Genomic DNA, 20140 nt, shown 5'->3' with positions numbered 1-20140 from the left:
AGGTAATAACGTTCGGATAAAGCTGTTCTCTAACACAGCTTGTGTGTTCCTTACAATTGCTATTCAGACCTGAGGATAGACAGAGAAATTTGAATTACAGAAATACATTTTGCCAGTTCAGTTAACACATTTTACCAAATGCAAGCTGAAAAAAGTTCAGTTTTCAATGCATACAGAAATAGCTTCACTGCAAACTGCTGTGAAAAAAATATCTGTATCAATAATAAATGGGTTATATGTTTAAAGAGCTTACTTCAGTGGCTTAACAGTCTGTTCTAAATATATTGCCCAGTTTTGGAGCTAACCAGCTAGGGCTTATCATCAAATTGAATGGTCATTACAAGCGTCAGAACCACCCACCCCTTATCAAACATAAAAACCAGCCAAAGTTATAGAAAGGATAATACATATTTTCCTTAAAAGGGAGTGAGGAGGTAAACCCTACCAAAAGAAAGTGTGTCAATACTTGAGAATGTTACTCATTTCCTCGAGGCAACACCACGCGGTGCTGCACTGCCCACGGATAGAGTGGCTGCAGCACTGTAGTTCCAGACAGGGCTAAAGCTATTTTACATGGGAGAACAACATTTGAAAGCCACCGCTTACTAAGAAGTAGTTCCTCCCTTGTTAAATGCATCTGATATTTCTCTTTCACCTACTTTCAGGTAAAAGCCAGTTGTCATTACAGCAGAAGCATTCCAACTCCAAAGTCCTTTGTGGCCCAGGGAGGCTGGTGCCAAATCCGCCCCTGCCTCGCTGCCCTCTGACCCTACCTGCGCCTGCACTGATGTCAAAGCAAGAGATGTTTGTTCCTCTCATCAGGAATCACATTTATGATTTTGATTCAGGGCAAGATGAAGGCTATATTTTTGTTTAGGTATAGCAAAATACCTCTTTAACACTGGACTCCAGACTTTTAACTACTTTTGCTTGGAACCAGAAATGGTTTGCCAGCACCCCACCTATCTGCACTACACACGCTTGGAATTAATTCAAAATAAAATGACTTTGTGTCTATATGCGTGAAATTGACTGTACAATATTAATCCCTGAATCTATTCCTTAAACAGCAAAACCAAAATCACAGCCATGTTTAATGCATAGGCTAAATTCCAGTCAACTTCAACTGCAAGATTTTGAGCTACAATTTTTCATCTTTGGTTTATAAATAAAATGCAGCAAGAACAGCCTTTTTCCTCAGACATCGTTAATCACCTCATATTTGTAACTTACATGAGGTAATACCTGAATGTGTTCTCAATAGGTGAAGATGGTTGCAAGTAACCTGGAATAATTAAATGATTAATGATTTCAGAATTATTAAATGATCAGCTGATTTCTGTTACAGGGATTAAAATGTAATTTCTCTTGATTGTCTTTACATGCCATAAAAATAGTAAAGAAAAAAGATCTCTCAGCACACTTTTTTTTTTTTCCTAAAAGGTTAAAAGAGTTCCCATTTTTTAATATTTTCAACAGCTTTTCTTCCCAGAAATCCCAGGTCATGAAGTTCCTGGAGCCTATTCTTACCTTTCCCCTAAGTATTAGTTTGGCGGGGGATGGGAGGCGTATCAAGTTTTGAATTAGAGAAGACTGCAGTTAAGTTTCAGCCTTAGATCAAATCAGTATTCTGAGGATCTTGCCAAAACCCTCCAGCAAATAAGATGACTATAAACTCATAAGTTATTTTTTAGGAGCTTAGAATGACTTATTAAATCCCAGTAAGGGATAAAAAGACTTTTCTTTTTTCTTTTCTTACAAAGGATTACACAATTAATTAACTAAAAGAATGGGAACATGAAATTAAGTTTGGAAGTATCAGGTACTCTGGCCTTCTGTGGGTATTTTGTGATACTTTTGCTGCCATAGCTCAGCCTAGGTCTTCTGGCTCAGCTTCCAAATTCCATGTTCTCCACCTCCATGTCATCTGCCTCTTCCTCCCATTCTCATTAAGATGAAGCACTATGATCTTATGATCTCCTGTATGACATTATAGGTCTTCATCCTATCACTATGACCAAGACTTGAGTAACATTGTTGCCAGAGGTGGTTTTGATGAACAATTGTAGAACGTGTAAGCTATTCACTGCAGAATTAAAATTCACAACTCCCAGTATGGTTTCCATTCATACTGTCTCCCTTTTTGAAAAAATGCAGGTAATTGTATTCTTGAATGATCATTTTCAACTTTAGATTTACTGCAACCATATTTACTGAAATGCAAGGTGGAGGGAGAAAGGAAGCCTACCTCACCAAAAGTCATTCTACAAATATTATTTCATACAATAATGAAATATTCTAAAATATTAACTATTATATATATTATATAATATGCATATAATAATTTAATATAATAATCCCACTCAGTACTGGCCTGACACAGCCACAGATTCTCCCTTGGCCTGGAGAGGTGTCTGTGTGTATGTATTACGCCTCCTTCCATACGGCAGCAACTGCTACGGACCTTGGCCATCAGTACTGATAACCTGAACTACCTTGTCTGTCATGACCTGGACTATGAGTCACTTTTGATGGGAGAGGTTGCCTATTTTAGAAGGAAGCACGTTTGGTCTTTCTATTACAGTTACCTTATATACCAGGGCAACCTATTTTCTCCTCAGGCAGACACTAAAAATAAGGATCTACACTCTTCTGAAATGCAGGTTTGCCTTACACTTGATTGCCTATGGAATTATTGAATGTTGAAAGCACGTTCAGGACCGTCCACAGAGAAATACAGGCAAATCCCAACTCAGTGAATTCACATTATTGCTATTTTCCTGTCCAATCTGCTTAGAAGACCAACCTTTCAAAGAGCAACAAGGTAAGCAATAAAATCCTTGAGAACTAGCAATACCATGAGCATGTTGTTGTTGGCTTTGGATTTGCTTAGTTTTTGAGGAGAGGGAGAGGGACAAATGGAAGAGAGAAACAGGAGAAAACTACAGTAGTCACAGGCATACCAAAAAGCCACACACGCATGCACTGAGGCTCTGCACTACAGCAGAGCTTGCAATAATGTTTCCCTGAGGATCGCGCTGTTATAACCTCACATTTATCTTTAAAGGTGTGTCTCCTATCTTCCTTACACTGCACTTGCAAAAGCCCGGGAGCACAGCTGTCAGTAAGCACAAGTTGAGACTAATGATCCGAATGAGTTATACTCCAAAAGCTCCCCCTTCTGCTGGTCTCCCATGATTCTCTCTTCTAACAACGAGACCACTACACCACACTTTCACCATCAGTACAGAAGCTGCATCAGCACATCTTAACATATACAGACTGGAGACTGCCTTTCAGTTTTAATTTTTCCTAATGCAGAGTGAATGGCTTCAGTGTAATATCAGTCCTGAACACCCTACTTGGAGTCATGTCAAGGGCTAACAGTGACTCATGCACACACTGCTTACATCTTCAAAAACTGAAATCGGCTTACCCTCTTTTCCCCAGTTTACTCTTCCCCCGACTTCAGTGAGATCATAAATGCTCACACAGCAAAGATACTTCATAAGCTTTGAAGCCAAAAGTACTGTAGGCAATGCTCTATTTTTGGGAGTTAGGACAGGAAAAAAAGGAAAAGGAAGAAGATGTAGACAAAGTGATGTACTTCCACTTAGAATATGTTTTCTATTAGTCTTACAAAATATAGAGGCAATTGTAGTCTTATTATGGGTTTGCAATTCACAAAGGATTACAATTGTGAACATAGTTATATAAATTAAAAAAAAAACCCAGACAGCAGAAAATAGGGAAAAAGAAAAGCTGATTTCTACGGCATTCAAAAGTTAGGAAATACTGTAATTCAGATATCTGCTGCTGCATATATCCCTAAAACATTCCTTCCTTCCAATTTTTGTCGTCTCCTTTTCTACATATACTACCATCAACACCACCGCTAAATCAGGCCTAAATCATCTGGCAAAACACCTGAACCGTGCAGCACCAAACATTCACCAGAATGTTGGAAGAGGACAAACATGTCCGAGAGACAGAAATACTGCAAAGACTTCCATATATGCTTACTTGTAGATGAGCTAGTAATTGCAACTACATGTCCTTTCTTAAATACTTTACAGTACAAGTTTTATTCATTCATTGTATTCCCCCAAACTACACAGCGAAAGCTTGCTGAAGCATTTCCTAGGGGCAAATCAATCACACTTCATTCTCACCTTTCTACTGTTTAATGTACTTTCCTAGGTCTCAAATATACAAAGCACGGAATGACTACTATTTCACATATAAAATTGATATTTCAAGAATCAAAAGTATTATATTTTTTTAATATTTTCCTTTCATTTCATAATCTTTTCAAATTTCAAGTTTTTCAGCTAATCTATACCAGTCAGCCTAAATATAATATGCAACATGTGACTGCTGAGAAAGAAAAGGTTTTCAAATGTGCACATGGAACCTGGGGAATGAAACAGAACTGGAAATTGGTACTCTAACCACCTCTTCTTCTCATCAAGTAACAATCCCAAGTCCTGCATAAATGCATATTAAATATACAATTGCACTAAAAAAAACCCCAAACAAATTAATTTAATCTCTTGCTTGCTTGAAGCCTGACCTGGGAGATTATGCCCAATATTCCAGGATTAGAGACTTCATTTATTGTTCTTTTTCACTGCAGAGTTTCTAATCCTCTGCTGATTTAGATTGGGAAACTGTTCCAGATCTCTCCTCTTGTGAGGTTGTTTTGGCTATTTCTTTCTTTTTTTTTTTTTTAAAAGGGATTGAATTTTCATTGACAGATACTTTCCTAAAACCACATGACAGTTTTCTCACAGCCTGGTTACATAAAACATGGAAAACCCATGAAGCAACAGGCCTGCATACACAGCATGGTTTCACAAATAAAAAACAACAACAACAACAAAAAAACCCAAATTGAATCCTTCCACTATGAATAAACACAAAGTAAAGTATGTCATAAGTCTAATTTCCAGGCAATATAAACCATAAAAATTACAAAACTTGTCAAGGTCTAGGGTTATGGTACAAATTTCTATAATTCTGTCATAAAGATATTTCCTTTTGTTTTTATTATCAGTGTAATAGCTAATATCTGCATTCACTGCTTGTACACATACATATGTTTCTAAGGGAAAAAAACCCAGAGGTTATATATTGATTTCTTTATATATTTACATTGTATATTATCATAGTATATATAATATATATTAATTTATTCTTTTTATATATATTTATATCTTATATTTTAGTATTTAGAACACTACTAAAGTTAGAGATGTGTGAAAATGCTTGAGAGGATTGTCCTTTCTTCTCCCATGTTCTGTCTCCAGATTTCCTGGCTCTGTTCACATGGAAGGCATGAACTGAACCCGCATATAATCTTAAATTCAGAAATCAAAAGCAGAAAGTCTGGCTAAACAAGAGAATTAAGAAAAAGACATACATCAATACTGTCTCCCCCTGAACCCCCATTTTTCTATGCCTGCCTACATAGAGTTCAATGTAATTCCAAAGTCAGAAATACATATTTATTAAATTCCAGTGAAGAAAGCATTGATTGATGGATTGATTACATTCATAGACTCTTCAAACAACTAGAATAAAACTATCAATTATTAATTTCACATCTGTCAGTCCTGTATCTGATTATCACAGTAAACACCATGCTCTACTTTTGCCAAGCTGTCTGAATCTCTTGGCATCTCTGCCTCCCTCCCTTTATACTGTCCCGTCTTTTAGTACCCTCTTGACTGTTAAAAATTTTACACGAAAACTCTTGACTAGCTCTAAGTTAGAACCACAATATATCAACCCCTGTGCAACTCAAGCAAGTATTTTTTTCCCCTTATTTTAGCCCCACAATTATCACTAATCATTTAAACATATTCCAGATTGTGCAAGAGATCTTGAATAACCGTATCATTGAGATTTCAACTCACTCAGCTAGAACAAGCAGCCCACTACACAGTTACAGAAAGAGAATCACATAATGCTAACAGCTTCAAGTGTTCAAGACATCCCCAAAAAAGCCAGGGAACATGTGTGTGTGCTCCCTTTTGGAAGGAAGGGCACAAGCTGCCGCTGGCAAGAGAATGCTGCTGCCGCCTCTGGGGCCACCACAGTGCACGCAGGGCAAAGTGGCACCTTGTACAAATGCCGCTGAAATTCTTCCAGGAATGCTCTGATGGAAAAAGCAGAGGTCTGGCAAAAATTTGAAAATGGGATTCCCCAATACCAAAGATGACAAGGAAAAATCCCAGATTTAATGAAGTAAAAAGCCACACCAGAAAGGATGTTACAAACAAACAGTTTTCAAAAAACCCATCTCACTCTTTATCTATAGTGTGCCATGATCAAACCAAGCAGTTGTACTTTAAAACAGTTTGGTCCACTTGTCCTGGCTATGAGACATGGCAACAACACCAATTTCAGCATACCCCCAATGGTGTGTTAAAAGATTACTTAATCATATGCCATACTTGCACAAATCATGCTGGAAAAAGCTGAAACAGTCAGGTGAAAAACTGATTAATGCAAACCTTGGTCCTGATGAATGAACTCTCAATGCCGGCCTAGTTCCTAATTTTGAAATTCTATTATAATAAAAAAAAGACAAAAGTTTACTGAAAATTTCAGTTGGTGATGAAAAGGTCAAGCCCTGCAAACACTAAGGTCAGGACAAAGGTCAGGACCCAGCTCTACTCTTGCATTAATTATGCAATAAACTTCCACAGCCTGACCAAGCCTATCACAACACTACGTAGAAGTAGACCAAAATGAAGCTGTTCCTCTTTGGTAGAAGAGAAATAACATGACGGTGTCCCTTATCAAAACCGCCAGTAATTTTCTTCTTCAGGTAAGTGATTTGCAGTGTTGTCATTTTGTACGGAAACCCAGATGAATTCCTTCCTACCACTCTTGCTTTGTCTAGAAAGCAGCTGTACATAAAAAGCTATCAATGTAGTCTTATTGATCTTTGCTAAAACCATGTTGCATTTTGTTCCATTTTTCATTACCTTTTTATAATATACCCAATAAGTAATTATATCTTATAATTTCCTCCTTCAAGATTTGTTCCAAAGCCTTGCTTGTTGCTGCAGTCAAAATAAGAAGACTAAAATTGCCTGGATCATTTGCAATAACAACAAAACACTTTTTCTAAAACCCAGGTATTCTAACTTTGCTATTACCAGAGCTTCAAAATATATCTAAATGTGTGATGGCCTGTGACAGTGCTTTCAGAATTCTTGCAGATTAACAAGTCTTTTAAGCATTCTGTCTCTCTAACTTGAGCATTAATCTCCTTGAAATTTTGCTTTCCCGGTGACTAAGATTTTATACCTTTCCCCCCACACTGAATTTTCTGATACGACACACAGGATAAGCTGAGACAAAGAATTAAGCTATGCTTTTATCCTTACCTTTCACTATTTGTATCATATATATAGTGAAAGGTAAGAATATATCTTATATGTCACTAAATATCTTTCACAAGACGAAGTTTTTAAATACCAAAAAATTCCCCAACTATAATACAGCAGTGGCACACAGTATAAAATACCTTTCTAAAAATATAAACAAGATGCACACTCCCACATTATATGGCATGTCTCCTTTCACCTTGATTTCTCTTCAGGTTCTAATGCAGTATTATTGCAGATTACAGAATTATATTGCTACAGCTTTCCTAATTATAGTGGTTTATGATAAAAGAGAATCTATATGCGTCTGTCTACTGAATCTTTTAGCCACTATATGCATCTTTGGCAACTTTCATATTGTGTTTTCCAGGTGCTTAGGTTTCTCTCAGCAAGTATTTAATTCTGCCCATCTTTACCCTTTTAGTTTCTGTGGTGTTTTGTGATGTGAAGATGGTATTCTGTGCCAGGTTCTCACAGACTGCTGGAAAGCCACAATTCTTTCTGTCTAGCTCTTTAAAGCAAGAAGCTCCTCTGATGTCTTTTTGGGCAGCTATTACTAACAGTGTCTTTTGTCAGTCCAAACTGATACACACTGTTCTTTACAACCCAATTTTGTAAAACTTCTTTATTCCCAATGGTTCTACATTTCATTTGACATTTAACACAGTCTGGTTCATCTCTACCTTAGAAGTAAATCCAAGTATTTGCTCAAGCAGCCACAGGTCACAAAACACAACTGAACTGGACTAGCAAGCCTCTGAAGTGGGACACAAATAACAAATTTCTTTCAACCTACTCATTAGAGCCCCAGTGTGCCTTAGCTTTCTTTCCTCTCCAGGGCCTGTGCACCCAAGGTCTGACAATCTCCTCCAACTTTAATAACTGCTGACTTTTTAGTATTTATCACAATGTACAAAAGCTTTTCTTCTTTGTATCCATAAACAAAAACTGGTAAGATGAAGAAAGGGGAAAAGCAGAAAATTAGAACCACATTCCATGAAAAAGAAAAATATAAACATGCACACCTATATATTTGTGCAGATATGTTCTTCTAGACTTCATCTGAATAAAACCTAAGCACATCTCCCTTGCTGTAACTGGACCTTCATGTTCTTTCATTGATGTAATAAAATATTTCCCTCAACTATTTCTCAGCATACTGTATTGTCTTCACTCTTTGCATGACAAAATAGTGTTTAGATACACACCGTCTATTATGAAGGCAATGTTTGGTTTTGTTTTTGGTTTTTGTTTGGGTTTTTTTTTAATGAAAACCATCTTTTCTTCCATGACTGTTAGCAGATGTTAATGTAGTTAATTATAGTGTTACTGCAGCACTGCCTTCCTTTGTACAGTGATTTTTTCCTTATCAGTGCAAGGAAGAGGAAAGGATATGAGTTATTTTTCCCCTGGTACATACTACCTATTATGCATCTTCAAGGGACATCAGAGCCAGATCTCGGCATCAAATAAACTCTAGAATGAAAGCTGCCTCCTGTAATTAGTTCCACAATAAAGTTATCTATGCTTCCTCCTGATTCAAATTCATACCAGGTTCAGAGCTCTGGCGCTCCTGATAAATGTCACATAGATCCTGAGACCAAACAATTCATACTTTTACTGGCAAATAAGAATGTCTTAATGAAAAATCTCACTTGTGACTAGGCTTTCCTGCCACTATTTAGCTGCATATGCCCAAGACACCAAAAAGATTAAATTCTCAAGCATTTTTGTACTTCTTCTGTATTTATATATTTCCATTTAATTTTACGTATATTAGGATTTACTTTTACAACTGTGATGTTTGCACACACAATCTCATAACCACTGCTTCTTACTGTTACAAAACTGCTAACTGACTTAAGGAGTTCCATCATCTATGCGTCTATGGATGAAAGAAGTCATGTTCTGTATTTATCTGAGAATAAAGCGAGGTCAGTGTGAAGGAAACTTATTCTGGACAGCAGCAATATGGAAATGAGGAATAGTAATTTTGTACTTAAGGTAACACAGACCATTTCATTGTCCCTAACTTCCTTTTCATGAAGTGCAACGTAGGAATGCAGGAAGTTGCTGCTGCTTAAAGGAAATAATAATGACACAGCTCCTGAACCCACTTTGCTGCCTTTTCTAAAGCACTTAATGAAATGCAACTGGCCTTGTATTGTCATATGAAGAGGCAGGAATGAGGTGACACAATGTAAAATCCTCACATCCTTCCCGTCACCTTCCTTTCACAGTTTCTCACTGCTTCTGCCCTGTTCCCCTTGTATCAACTCACCTCATCCCCAAAAAAGATAAACTGTATGCATAAAAGTAAGTTTCCAGAAACTGTTATATTCCACCTAGCTGCTACAGAATGATGCTTTTAAATGTATCTAAAATGTAAATGTATTAAATGTGCCTAAAAATAATCAAAGCCACAGTCACAGAAACACCTACACATATATACTTCACCACCGCTATTCCTTATGTAAGTCCAAATTTTGGCAGGAGTAGTTTATAAGGAATACACTTGGCCATATCCTGGTTAAACTACAGCACAAACAAACTATCTTGGTTAATTAGTATTTTTGCATTTTCTATCACCATCATTCACATTAGAACTTGATCCCTCATATACAGGCAGCCTAAAATATTCCTAGAGATGCTTTTCAATTCCAAGTTTTTTTTTTCTTTAGACACCATAGTATGGAGAAAAAGGTGAGGCCTGCTTCAAGGAATAGTTTTTTCTGCAAAGAAGAGGCCTACACACATTTAAAAAAAAACCCAAAGCAAAAACCCCCAAAAATGGACAAACCACGCCCCCCCCAGCTGTTAAATAATTTGTAAATATCTTCAAAAATAATAAAGCACAAATAGATCCAAGAAATATATCCAAACTTAAATTCCATGTAACTATTCCCACTGGAATAATCCACTACTCTTTTCACAGAAACGAAATCACTGAAGCACGCAATGTCCTTTAATGACCAGCTCGAGCCAGATCCCATGTGTGATGGGTATTATACTGGTACTATGTCCAGGATCCAAACAGAGCTGCATGGACCTTCAACTATAGACTATCCCTTTTCCTTTTCCCCTTTGCACCCCAAAGGAGACCAACAGGCATCCAAGACAACACATTTCTACTCCAGATGTGAGTCAGGCTGCCAGTCAGACCTCAGAACCGGGTTGCTGCTCAGAAAGAAGTTGCCAGAGAGATGTGGCCACTCAACCCCATGACCAAAACCTGCTACTCCCAATGAAGTTCTAGATAAAGATCAAAGCATTAATCATGAGTCCCCCATCAAACAACCCTGTGGCAGCACTGTATTCCAGTGACATTAGTCATGTTGCTCCAATTCCCATATTGCAGCGCGGGCACAGTAACATTAAAGCAACTTATCAGCACTCGGCAGTCTTTCAATAACATATTGCAGCCCATTTTCAAACACACTTTATTGTAGTTGGAGTGCAGTATTGCAGCCGCCCCCCCCCCCCTTTTTTTTTTTTTTTTTTTTTTTTTTTTTTTTTACACGCAGCCCCCCCCCCCCCCCAGTTTGGGTTTACTAGGCAAAAAGAGGAGGAACTTTCCCTTCAGATGCTTGCTAGCAACACTCAGTGTAGCACATGATCCCATACCATGTGAAGGTTTGCTGTTGGGCAGCTCCCTTAGTTGGAGGAGGCTGCACTGCCCCACCATCTGATAAAAGAAACATTTGTATTACTGCTAACAAACATAATCAGTGAAACAGTAAACCATGTCTTAAATAACAGTTGCATGATAAATAGTCTCCTTAGGATGCCAATAGATACAAATCCATATTGTGTGCATCATCACATGAATCAGAATGAAAAAAAAACCTTGAAAAAGTATCTAAAAAGGTCTACCTCATGTCTCAGAAACAAACTTGCATCCTGTTTTTTCAAGTTTTCACATACTACTGAGACCTTTGTATATGCCTGCAGGCACAAGCATAGGACTGACTTCAGGTTTTGTTTTATGGTAACCAGGATTTTTTGTTTGTTTGTCTCCTGTTTACAGCTAGAGCAGGACAAATATAAATCTCTGAAGAGAAACTTAAAGATAAATGATCTGTTTGAAAGAGATTCATGCCTCAAGTGTGTTACAGCCAGCCAACAGAGATTAGAAAGGGCATGGGTTTGTCTGGCTCAAGTTTAATTACCATCTGGGGCAGCTGATGGGACTTTTACATTCAGTTTATGTAACAGACACCCTTACTATCTCCTGTGCAATCACTGCACCTCAAATTAATGCTAGAATAAACTAATTTTTTTTTAAATCAATCTATTACCTCTTCCGTTTCATTTATGTTAATGTTTGGAAACATCAATTTCATTTTCCCACCAAGATACTCTCTTAATGGTAGTGCGAATCATTCATTGCCACATACCGAAGTAAGAGAGAACAAACCCTATTCATTCAGGTTCAGCTCTTGTCCTCCTGGGACCACAACATAAAAGCCGTGGCTCCGCTGTGCATCAGGTAATCTAGAACTTGTAATTACTGTCACTGTAATTTCAAATACAGCTGTCTTCATCATAAAAGAAATAGATGTGATGCCTGAATTACAAAATGCCCATAAATTTGTCCACACCACATTCTTAGCCAATGCATCAAATTTGAAATACCATGCTTTACTTATTTCTTATATAAAGCAAAACCAAAATTTGCAAAGTCTCTACCATTCCAGTTGTTGGCTTCCATCTACATTTTACATTAAAATAGCCTTACAAGAGTTCATATGGATCATTGTGAAAAGGAATGGCACACGGCCAAACCACAACATAGTGCAAAAGTAGGCCAGTCATCTGCATAGAACCTGCCGTCATTAAAATCGATGACTAAAGTGTTGTGGGATATTTTACTTGATTCTAGTTAGAAATGCAGAACAACACTGCAGTCACTGCACAGCAAGATGGGATTTAATGCTCTAGGCAAGAAGCTGATTTTTTTTTAAAGATAGAAATGAGCCACTATAAAGAATGTTATTTCTAAAAGCCTGATGGTAATCCCCAAATTAATGCATCTGATGCATGCAATTAAAATACAACATTTTTCAAAAGCAGCATGCAAGTTACAAGGAAATTATTTCTGTAATTGTTGCTGTGCAGACTGGTTTAAATAAAGAAGCTTTTCTGCTCTTACAGCAATAACAGCCAGTCTGTAGGAATACAAATGTTAAGTTTAATTTCCCTTTTTCATGTACACTAGTTGTTATTTTTATATTCTTGATAATTTTCAGCTTGTAAATATATTTTTAAAAATAAGAAGAATGATCAAAAAGAGATGAAGTGTTATCATGTCATTTCCAGTTCCCTCATTTCAAGCTTTTCTGCATGAACTGAAAGGTATAATTGTCTTCTGCCTGTAAAGACAGCTGGTATGTACATGCAAATGAGGGTCACCGTAATTTCCATAAGAGACAGAACTAGTGTTGCATTGGACATTGGTCCCTTCACAATAACAGTCTGAAGTGTTGGTGGAAAAACACAATAAAACAAAAATTATTAATAAGTAAATCGAAACCTTGTGAGGAAATGTGAAGTGTTTCCTGGAAAACAGGTCTCTAAAAAGTAGTTCCATGTTCTTGGAGTTTGCCACATAAAATTTATTTCCATCATAGTACCGCCATAGAGAAGAAAGTCTAATTACTGTTGATGCAATTTAAAGCTTTGCTCTCCGAGTTGTTTATAAGCTGTCAAATGTTGATAGCAAAAACCCCGTGCTTTTTATATGCTATAAATCTGAAAGTAGTGATCACCTCAAATTGTAAAACTTTAGATAGGGATGTCTGAAATTAAATCTAAGAAAACAGGTGGAAGGGATTTAAAACAAAAAAAAAGATTCAGCTCACTTCAGAGGGGGTTGGTCTCCTTCAGAGGGTGCTGGCTTTTTTTGTGTGAAAAACTTGAATTCTAATTTTCAAGACTGAAATTGGGGATTTCTGTTCAAGACTACTGAAGGATGAAAGTACTCTTGTGATTTGAATCTGGAAAATAATGTTAATGCTTTACCTGAGTATTTCAAACTCCTGGAGTTGGCTGTTGTGCAAAAAAGCCACTAATTTTTATTCTGTTTCCAGACAGGTTCATTCACCAGTATTACTGTGATGTCAAGCAGAGTAGAATGTGCACAAAGAAAGCAACTATGAATGCAAATGGTTACACATTACATAATTTTTAGAATCTACAGTATAAAACAAGATAGTCTTTTTATGCAAAACAGTTTTTGATGGCTTAACTGTTTTCTTACATGTCATTTTTAAATCATGTCATTGCTCCCTTTGTAAGCCATACTATTTTGTTCTTTTATGAAAACTAAACAAAAAAAAAATCTCACTGCATTTTTTGCAAATAGCTCCAGTACATATTTGGTTACTGTGCTTATGCATCTAGAACAGACTTCCATTCAACATAAACCTGATTATAGATTCAACTGTTTTAATCTTGTAATGGATGCTTGTAGAGCATATTCTCTGTATTCTCTTAGTTCTACGGTTTTCTGAAGTGAAAAATAAATGGAATATGTTGCTGAGTTTCCTCTGTATACATACCTCCTATGTGGCAGAGGCCTTCTCTATTTGTGAATACATTAGCTTTATATAGAAACTTCAGATAGGGGGAAGAGAAAGGGGGAAAAAACCTCAAGGTGCAGAAAATATAACCCTCTATTCACACTATTTCATTTGTAAACTCTATATTCCTATGCCTTTGTGAGAGGATGCAAGCTGCCTAACAGGCAAGGTAAAAGAACGCTTTCCTGAGTTAGTCACCTTATGTAGCCTGAGCAGCAGCCTGCCACAGCTACCAAATTGTACTACCCACAGTTTCCCTTCTCTTCTCCATTTTATGCTGCCTTTTCAAGTCATTAACATTTTTTTCTCCTCCTCTTTTCTCCTTTTGAAGGGGTAATTGGTTCCTTTCTGTAGTGCTGTCCATCTGTGCTTGCATGGCTTTTTCCTTTTTGTACTAAGCAAATCCTCATCGCTGCCTCAGTCTAATACCAGGTGCAGCTCTCAAATATTTACAGTACATCAGAACAGCACCTAGCACAAGAAAACCCCAAACAGGATCCCAGTTACAGAAAGCTTTGCATCTGAAAGATCTATTTATGCAGAGAGCTGGTCCGCCTACAACAGTGCAGCTCTTAGCATTTTTCAACAAGAATAATTTAAGGCATCCAGCCTTTTCCTACAGAATTTAGACAAAGGAGAAAAGCAGAAAGAAAAACTTCAAACAGTTATGCACTTCCTTTACTGGCAGTACTGCCAGGCTGACACTGAATAGAGAGGCTATTCTTGTTAATGAAATGTGACTGTGTTTGTAAGATCAGGCCTTCGATTTTAAAACTGTCAGCGCAAGTAAAGACAATAGTACATGCAAAGGACTGAATTCAAGTATTTTAAAAATCTTTTCAAAGACTTTCTGGACAAAAAAAACCTTAATACGTGTCACTCACCTGAAAAGACATTGGGAAACGTCTCTGTAGAAGCCTGCACCCCTGAGGACTTTCTTGAATGAGTCAAAGGCACTCTTTCTGTTTGAAATTTCTCTCTAAACCCCTTGTGCTCCAAGTAGCCTGCAGAGCCCACCTTCTGTGTTATCTCACATTTGTGATTAGATACCTCTTCTGTCCAGTCTGCGGAACGACTAAATAAACCTGCCAAACTAGCAGACCTCTGCTTCTTGATTGAGACTTTTTCTTTTTTGTGGAAGGACTCCTGCCTTCTTGTAAAAAGCGGGCTCTGGGATGGGGAGGGAGATGGTGAATGGTTGGGAGAACTCAGTTGCCTAGTTGTTGTTTTGATGTAACAAGGATTAATTAGATAGGGCTTAAAACATCGGGAACCAAGCATCGGACTGCCTGCTGTCCCCTCAGAGGACAAAATGCCATTTTTCATTTCTGTGGATAAACCATTATGCAGGTCCTCTTGACTGGCTGACAGAGGGTGTTCCTCTTCCTGAGTCTGAGCAGCATGATCATGGCCTGCATCTGAAATATCATCCGCTGTTACTGAGTCCTGCAAATCAACAGCCTGCACTTCAGCAATTTTAGTCTCAGCATCTGCTACCGAGGTTGGAAAAGGTCGTGTAGAGCTGTGTGCCTGAGACCCGTTTTCTACCACAGTTCTATTGGAATCATCTTCTAGTTCACTAGCTACAGCATCCACTCTAGCAACGAGCTGTTCCTGTTCCTCAATCAATAGCTTACGTTCTTGTGTTTCAAATAAGCCGTTACCAGGAGAGCCTGTGCCATTTACCGCTTCTTTCAGTTCACGTTCAGTTGCACAGGAGACGGGAATGTTTTCTGCAATTTCAGATATCGCTGGAAAAGCCCCCTCAGTGTCTGGGCTCCTCTCTTTGTCAGTGGTAGTTACTGAAAGAAACCGTTCAAAATCTAAGGGGGCTGCTTGCGAATTAGCCATGTGTTGGCCCATTGTTTTGGTGACAAGGTCCTCAGTTCCAATGTTAATTGCCCCCTGCTGCTGCTGCTGCAGTCTAATAGCTTGCTGGATATCAGAAAGCAAATCCTCTTGTTCTGTGGCTGAATGGAAACTGTATATATCCGTATCAGAGCCAGAGCTGGTCCTTTGTCCGTCCTGTGTCTCTGCAGCAGCTGGGACAGTTTCATTTCTGATTTCAAAATGTTCCCCATCTGTGTCTGAGAGACCCCCTTCATCTGCAGAGATGCTTATATCTGGAGTTTTGGTTACAATTGAATGAGTACTGTCCAGCTCTCCAGCCTGCAAGGCCTGGCTTTCCAAAACATCCTCCCGTGAACTACTATTCCCATCTTTAGCCTTGGACAGATTTTTTCTGATCCTCAGATTTGAAAACACCGAGGCCCTCGAGTCTGACTTACCCTTCTTCTTACTGGATTCACTTCCTTTTGCATGCTTCCCCAGTCCCCTTCTGCTTCCCGATACCTTCTTTGTGCCATCTGTATCCTTGGGCCCAGAGGCATCCTCTCCTCCTTCATGCACATCACCTGTATTTTTCTTTAGCTTCCCATCTTGATTCCCCATGATTTTTCGCGGTGCAGCACCTTCGGCAATCAAGCCATGCTCCTGGATTTCATTCCTGTGGCCTGCCGGCGAGATCCCCTCTAGTGATCCAGGTTTGCTTTCAAGCGGTGGTGATGCAAGTGAAGCAAATGCTTGCTGTGCCTCTCTCCCATCTGCTAGAGCTGCCTTTTTGCATAATGTGCTGCTTGCACAGGGCTCCGCTGGGACATGCTCAGTACAGCACTGAGAGCTGCAGACAGCTCCTTCCAATGGCTGCTGCTCACGGAGCCGCCTGCTCTCCAGGCTTCTGCTGCACTCTTGTTTCTGTAGGAAGGATTCTGTGAAAAGTATTTCCTTTACAAAAGTCACTTCTTTTTCTACAGTTTTTATTGCCTGCATTGCAAGCTCAGCTCATCACCAAATCGTTTATAATTTCAGGATTTCAATGGTCAAGTTCCTGGAGGGAAAAAGAAAAAAAAAAAAAGTTAAAGCAAGGTACTTTAATTACTCTGCAATTGTTTAAATGAATAAATGAATAACCTTGGAAAGAGAAATATTATGACTGTTTAATAGTTTATAAGGTGCTTAAGCATATGCTACTTTGACAGATTACACAGTACCTCTGGTGATTTACATGTTTACTTTTTAAAGGCCACCAAAACACCATACATAGTTTTAAAAGGAGAGTCACTCTGAAAGTAGACAGAAGAAAGATAATAAACAAAAAATTCTTTCCACAGTTTTAAAGAGTTGCACTTAAAATTCAATGCATTATGGTAATTACACTATAAAAAGCCTCCCACAATTTGTATTCTGAGAAGGTAGATATACTATTATTCCCAAGAGAATCAAGTCATCAATATTAAAACATACCACCATTGTTTTCCCTGATAAGAACATCTGGCATGAAACAAGACAAAACAAACAAGAAAAATAGCACTATTCAAATGCTACTAAGGAAAAAGGATACAGTAAAGCATTCCTCTGTTTCACCCTATGTATTTAATAATTGATTTAAACACTGCCAACTTGCTAACTATTTTGGAAACTTGTGCAACAGTTTTAATCAGTTGCTTCTTCTCCTCTCTTTTTGGTTTAGATTTCTAAGCATCCATATTTCATAAATACATTTCCTGAACTTCCAGACAGGTACTCCCTTCCACCTTTAAAATTTAGATTTAAAATAACTGGTATAGAAACAAAAGGGCATAAGAATGCCAAATTGCCAAGTTGGATCAGTTCAGCATTTCAGTATCTTGGTTCAACACCAGCCAAGAAGTAATTAGGTAGATTTCTGTTTATGATTTATCATCTCTAGACTGCCTGGTATATTAGGTTCAATTTCTGTGAATGACTTTACGTATTCCTCACACCTCTGAGCTTCTTTATTAGTAATTTCCCTTTCATCAGAGATTCCTTAAAACAATACATCATTCCAGGGAAATGCATCTTATTGTTTTCCGTAACTCTTAGTTTTGGTATCATTCTCTTCCTACCAGAGGTTTCACTTGCTTTCCTCTGCCTTAATACACATTAAAGAAGAAGAAGAAGAAAAAGAATACCATTCACACTTTAAAGACTATGCAGGCACCGCCCCCTGCCCCCCCCCCCCCCCCCCCGTTTTTTTCAATGGATGCTAAATACCTTTACAAATCTGGGCTGTGGTCATTGTTAAATAATTGCTGTTAATTCAGTTTGGAAAGAATAGCACTGTCAATAATACATGCAAGTAAATTATTTTGAACTATCATAATTTTTTCCTTGTGCTTCTTGTTAACTTACTGCTCTGTTGTAAGTCCTGTTCTGAGGGGCCTGTGGCTTAGGCACCAGAAGCCTTCTGTCTACAAGAACTCAAGTGTTGTAAGTGGGTCAGATGACTTTGCACACTCGGTGGGTTTTTTTAGTTTTTACTTATCTAATGAAGTGATTAATTTTTTTTCTTTTTTTCCAGTTTTAGCACTCAGCATTCATAAATATACTAGCAAGATAATAAATATAAATATTTGCTATATTTGCTATAAATATAGCAAAACCTGCAAGAGCATGTTAAGTGATTTTGCTTTTTGACTCCATTCCTGCTTTTGCTTTCTGTTATCCTACTTAGTTTCTAATTTGTTGCAGTATTTTACCTTTTACGGCATTATTACATACTTGGAAAAGGTTTTTGAAAGCTCTGGTAATTTCAGTCCATCTGAAGATACACAGTAAGAATTACTTAAGGCACAGTTTGAGGGATCCATAGTAGTATACTACTACCTTGATCGATATGTTCACTGACTAGAACCGACAAGGATCTAACCCTTGATTACAATGGGAGTACTTGTAGCTTCCAACCTGATTTAAAAGCTCTTCCCCTACTAAAATCCACCAGAAATTAACACAGTGCAGAAGTAATATAAAGATACTGTGGACTGAACGTGTAAGGGAAATGTAGAATTAGTACGATGTTCTGAAACATTCCCTTTCCTTTCTTCTCTGCAAACTTGCATTACAAACTCAACACACTCCCTTTACAACTAATGATAATTCACCAGCAGTAATTACACTGCAAATTATGCTGCAAAACCAAGCCATCAACAAAGCTGGGGTTATAAGACAGTCAAGTTAAAGACTGATCTTCATTTTTTAATTAGAAACTAGAAACTTATAATGGTTTAAATCATGTATCTGCACTATTTCCTACAAGCTTTCATAGAGCACATCCTGATGAGTAAGTTCTTCAAAAAAACATATAAAGGTATAGCCATAGATATTACCTGAGTTTAAATATATTATATTAAAAATTATTCTTTTTTTTCAATCTGTGGCTGTAATCCTAAAAGCAAAAGAACTATAAGAAAAAAACCAAACCATTTTCTAGATAGTCCCTCTGAATGTGGTACCCTAACCAAGCATGGATTCTGACTAGGATTTCTGGTCTATATGGGGAAAGAACATCACCAAAATATGCATACTTATGTGAACAGAGGTATGCATGTAAACATCAAAGAATTTGCTCTGGTTATTCCACATAAATATTCCACAGAAAATATGTTTAAAAAAAAGAAAGGAGGGTGGGGGCAGAACGCATTACCCCAAAGTGGCAGTAATAAATACAACTCTCAGTCAGCATTTGTGGGAAAGTACAAAAGGTTAACATTAGCCAAACATAAAACCAAATGTTAATACTTTGGGGTTTGTTTATTCTCAGGAGTCTTTTAGCTTCTGAAGGAAAACATATTATTAAAAGTCAGCAAGAAACCAGAACATTCTGGCATCAGTATAAGCTACATTTTAAAAGCCAAGAATGTATTCAATATTCTACACCAAAAAAGAGACTTCCAACAGAAAGTAAACAGGGAAAAGAGGGGTTTTTAGGTGTTCAGGAAGGATATTTCTTTTTTAAGAGTAACTATAACTTGTTCTTAGCTTGCTATAAATTGTCAACAAACAACTGAGGCTAGTCTGTGAGCCTGCTTGCCTACCTACCACATTTATTTGCCAGTGATCAGTCTAAAATTCAAGGGGCAAGATTGCAGGCATAAGCCTGAGATCCCCCTCACCTCTCATTCTCCTCTGAAGCTCAGGAGACATGAATGGCAACACACAGAGGAGATTCAAAACTTACAACTCAAGATGCATTGTCTTTGTGCTCCCAGAGACTTCCACATTAACACGTTCCTGTTAGAAAAGTAAGTCCCTGTTACAAAATTGGGATTATTTTCAATAAGACAGTTACCATTTACTGCA

At 37.8% G+C, this 20140-nt stretch overlaps 1 protein-coding gene across 2 annotated transcripts in view; it reads right to left on the bottom strand.

Moving 5' to 3' along the window:
* Positions 1-16613, bottom strand: part of FMN2 (formin 2) — a 168213-nt gene extending 151600 nt beyond the window's left edge. For both annotated transcript variants that reach the window (XM_076334185.1, XM_076334186.1), the window contains exon 1: positions 14866-16613. In XM_076334185.1, coding sequence (XP_076190300.1) covers positions 14866-16432 — 1567 coding nt within the window. In that variant the 5' untranslated portion in view covers positions 16433-16613. The remainder of the gene's footprint in view (positions 1-14865) is intronic.
* Between the last annotated feature and the right edge of the window lie 3527 nt (positions 16614-20140).

Source organism: Aptenodytes patagonicus, chromosome 3 (assembly GCF_965638725.1).
Source record: "Aptenodytes patagonicus chromosome 3, bAptPat1.pri.cur, whole genome shotgun sequence".
In the NCBI taxonomy this organism is placed as follows: Eukaryota; Metazoa; Chordata; class Aves; order Sphenisciformes; family Spheniscidae; genus Aptenodytes; species Aptenodytes patagonicus.
The sequence above is the reverse complement of the archived record's forward strand: the minus strand, read 5'-3'. Positions and strand labels throughout refer to the sequence as shown.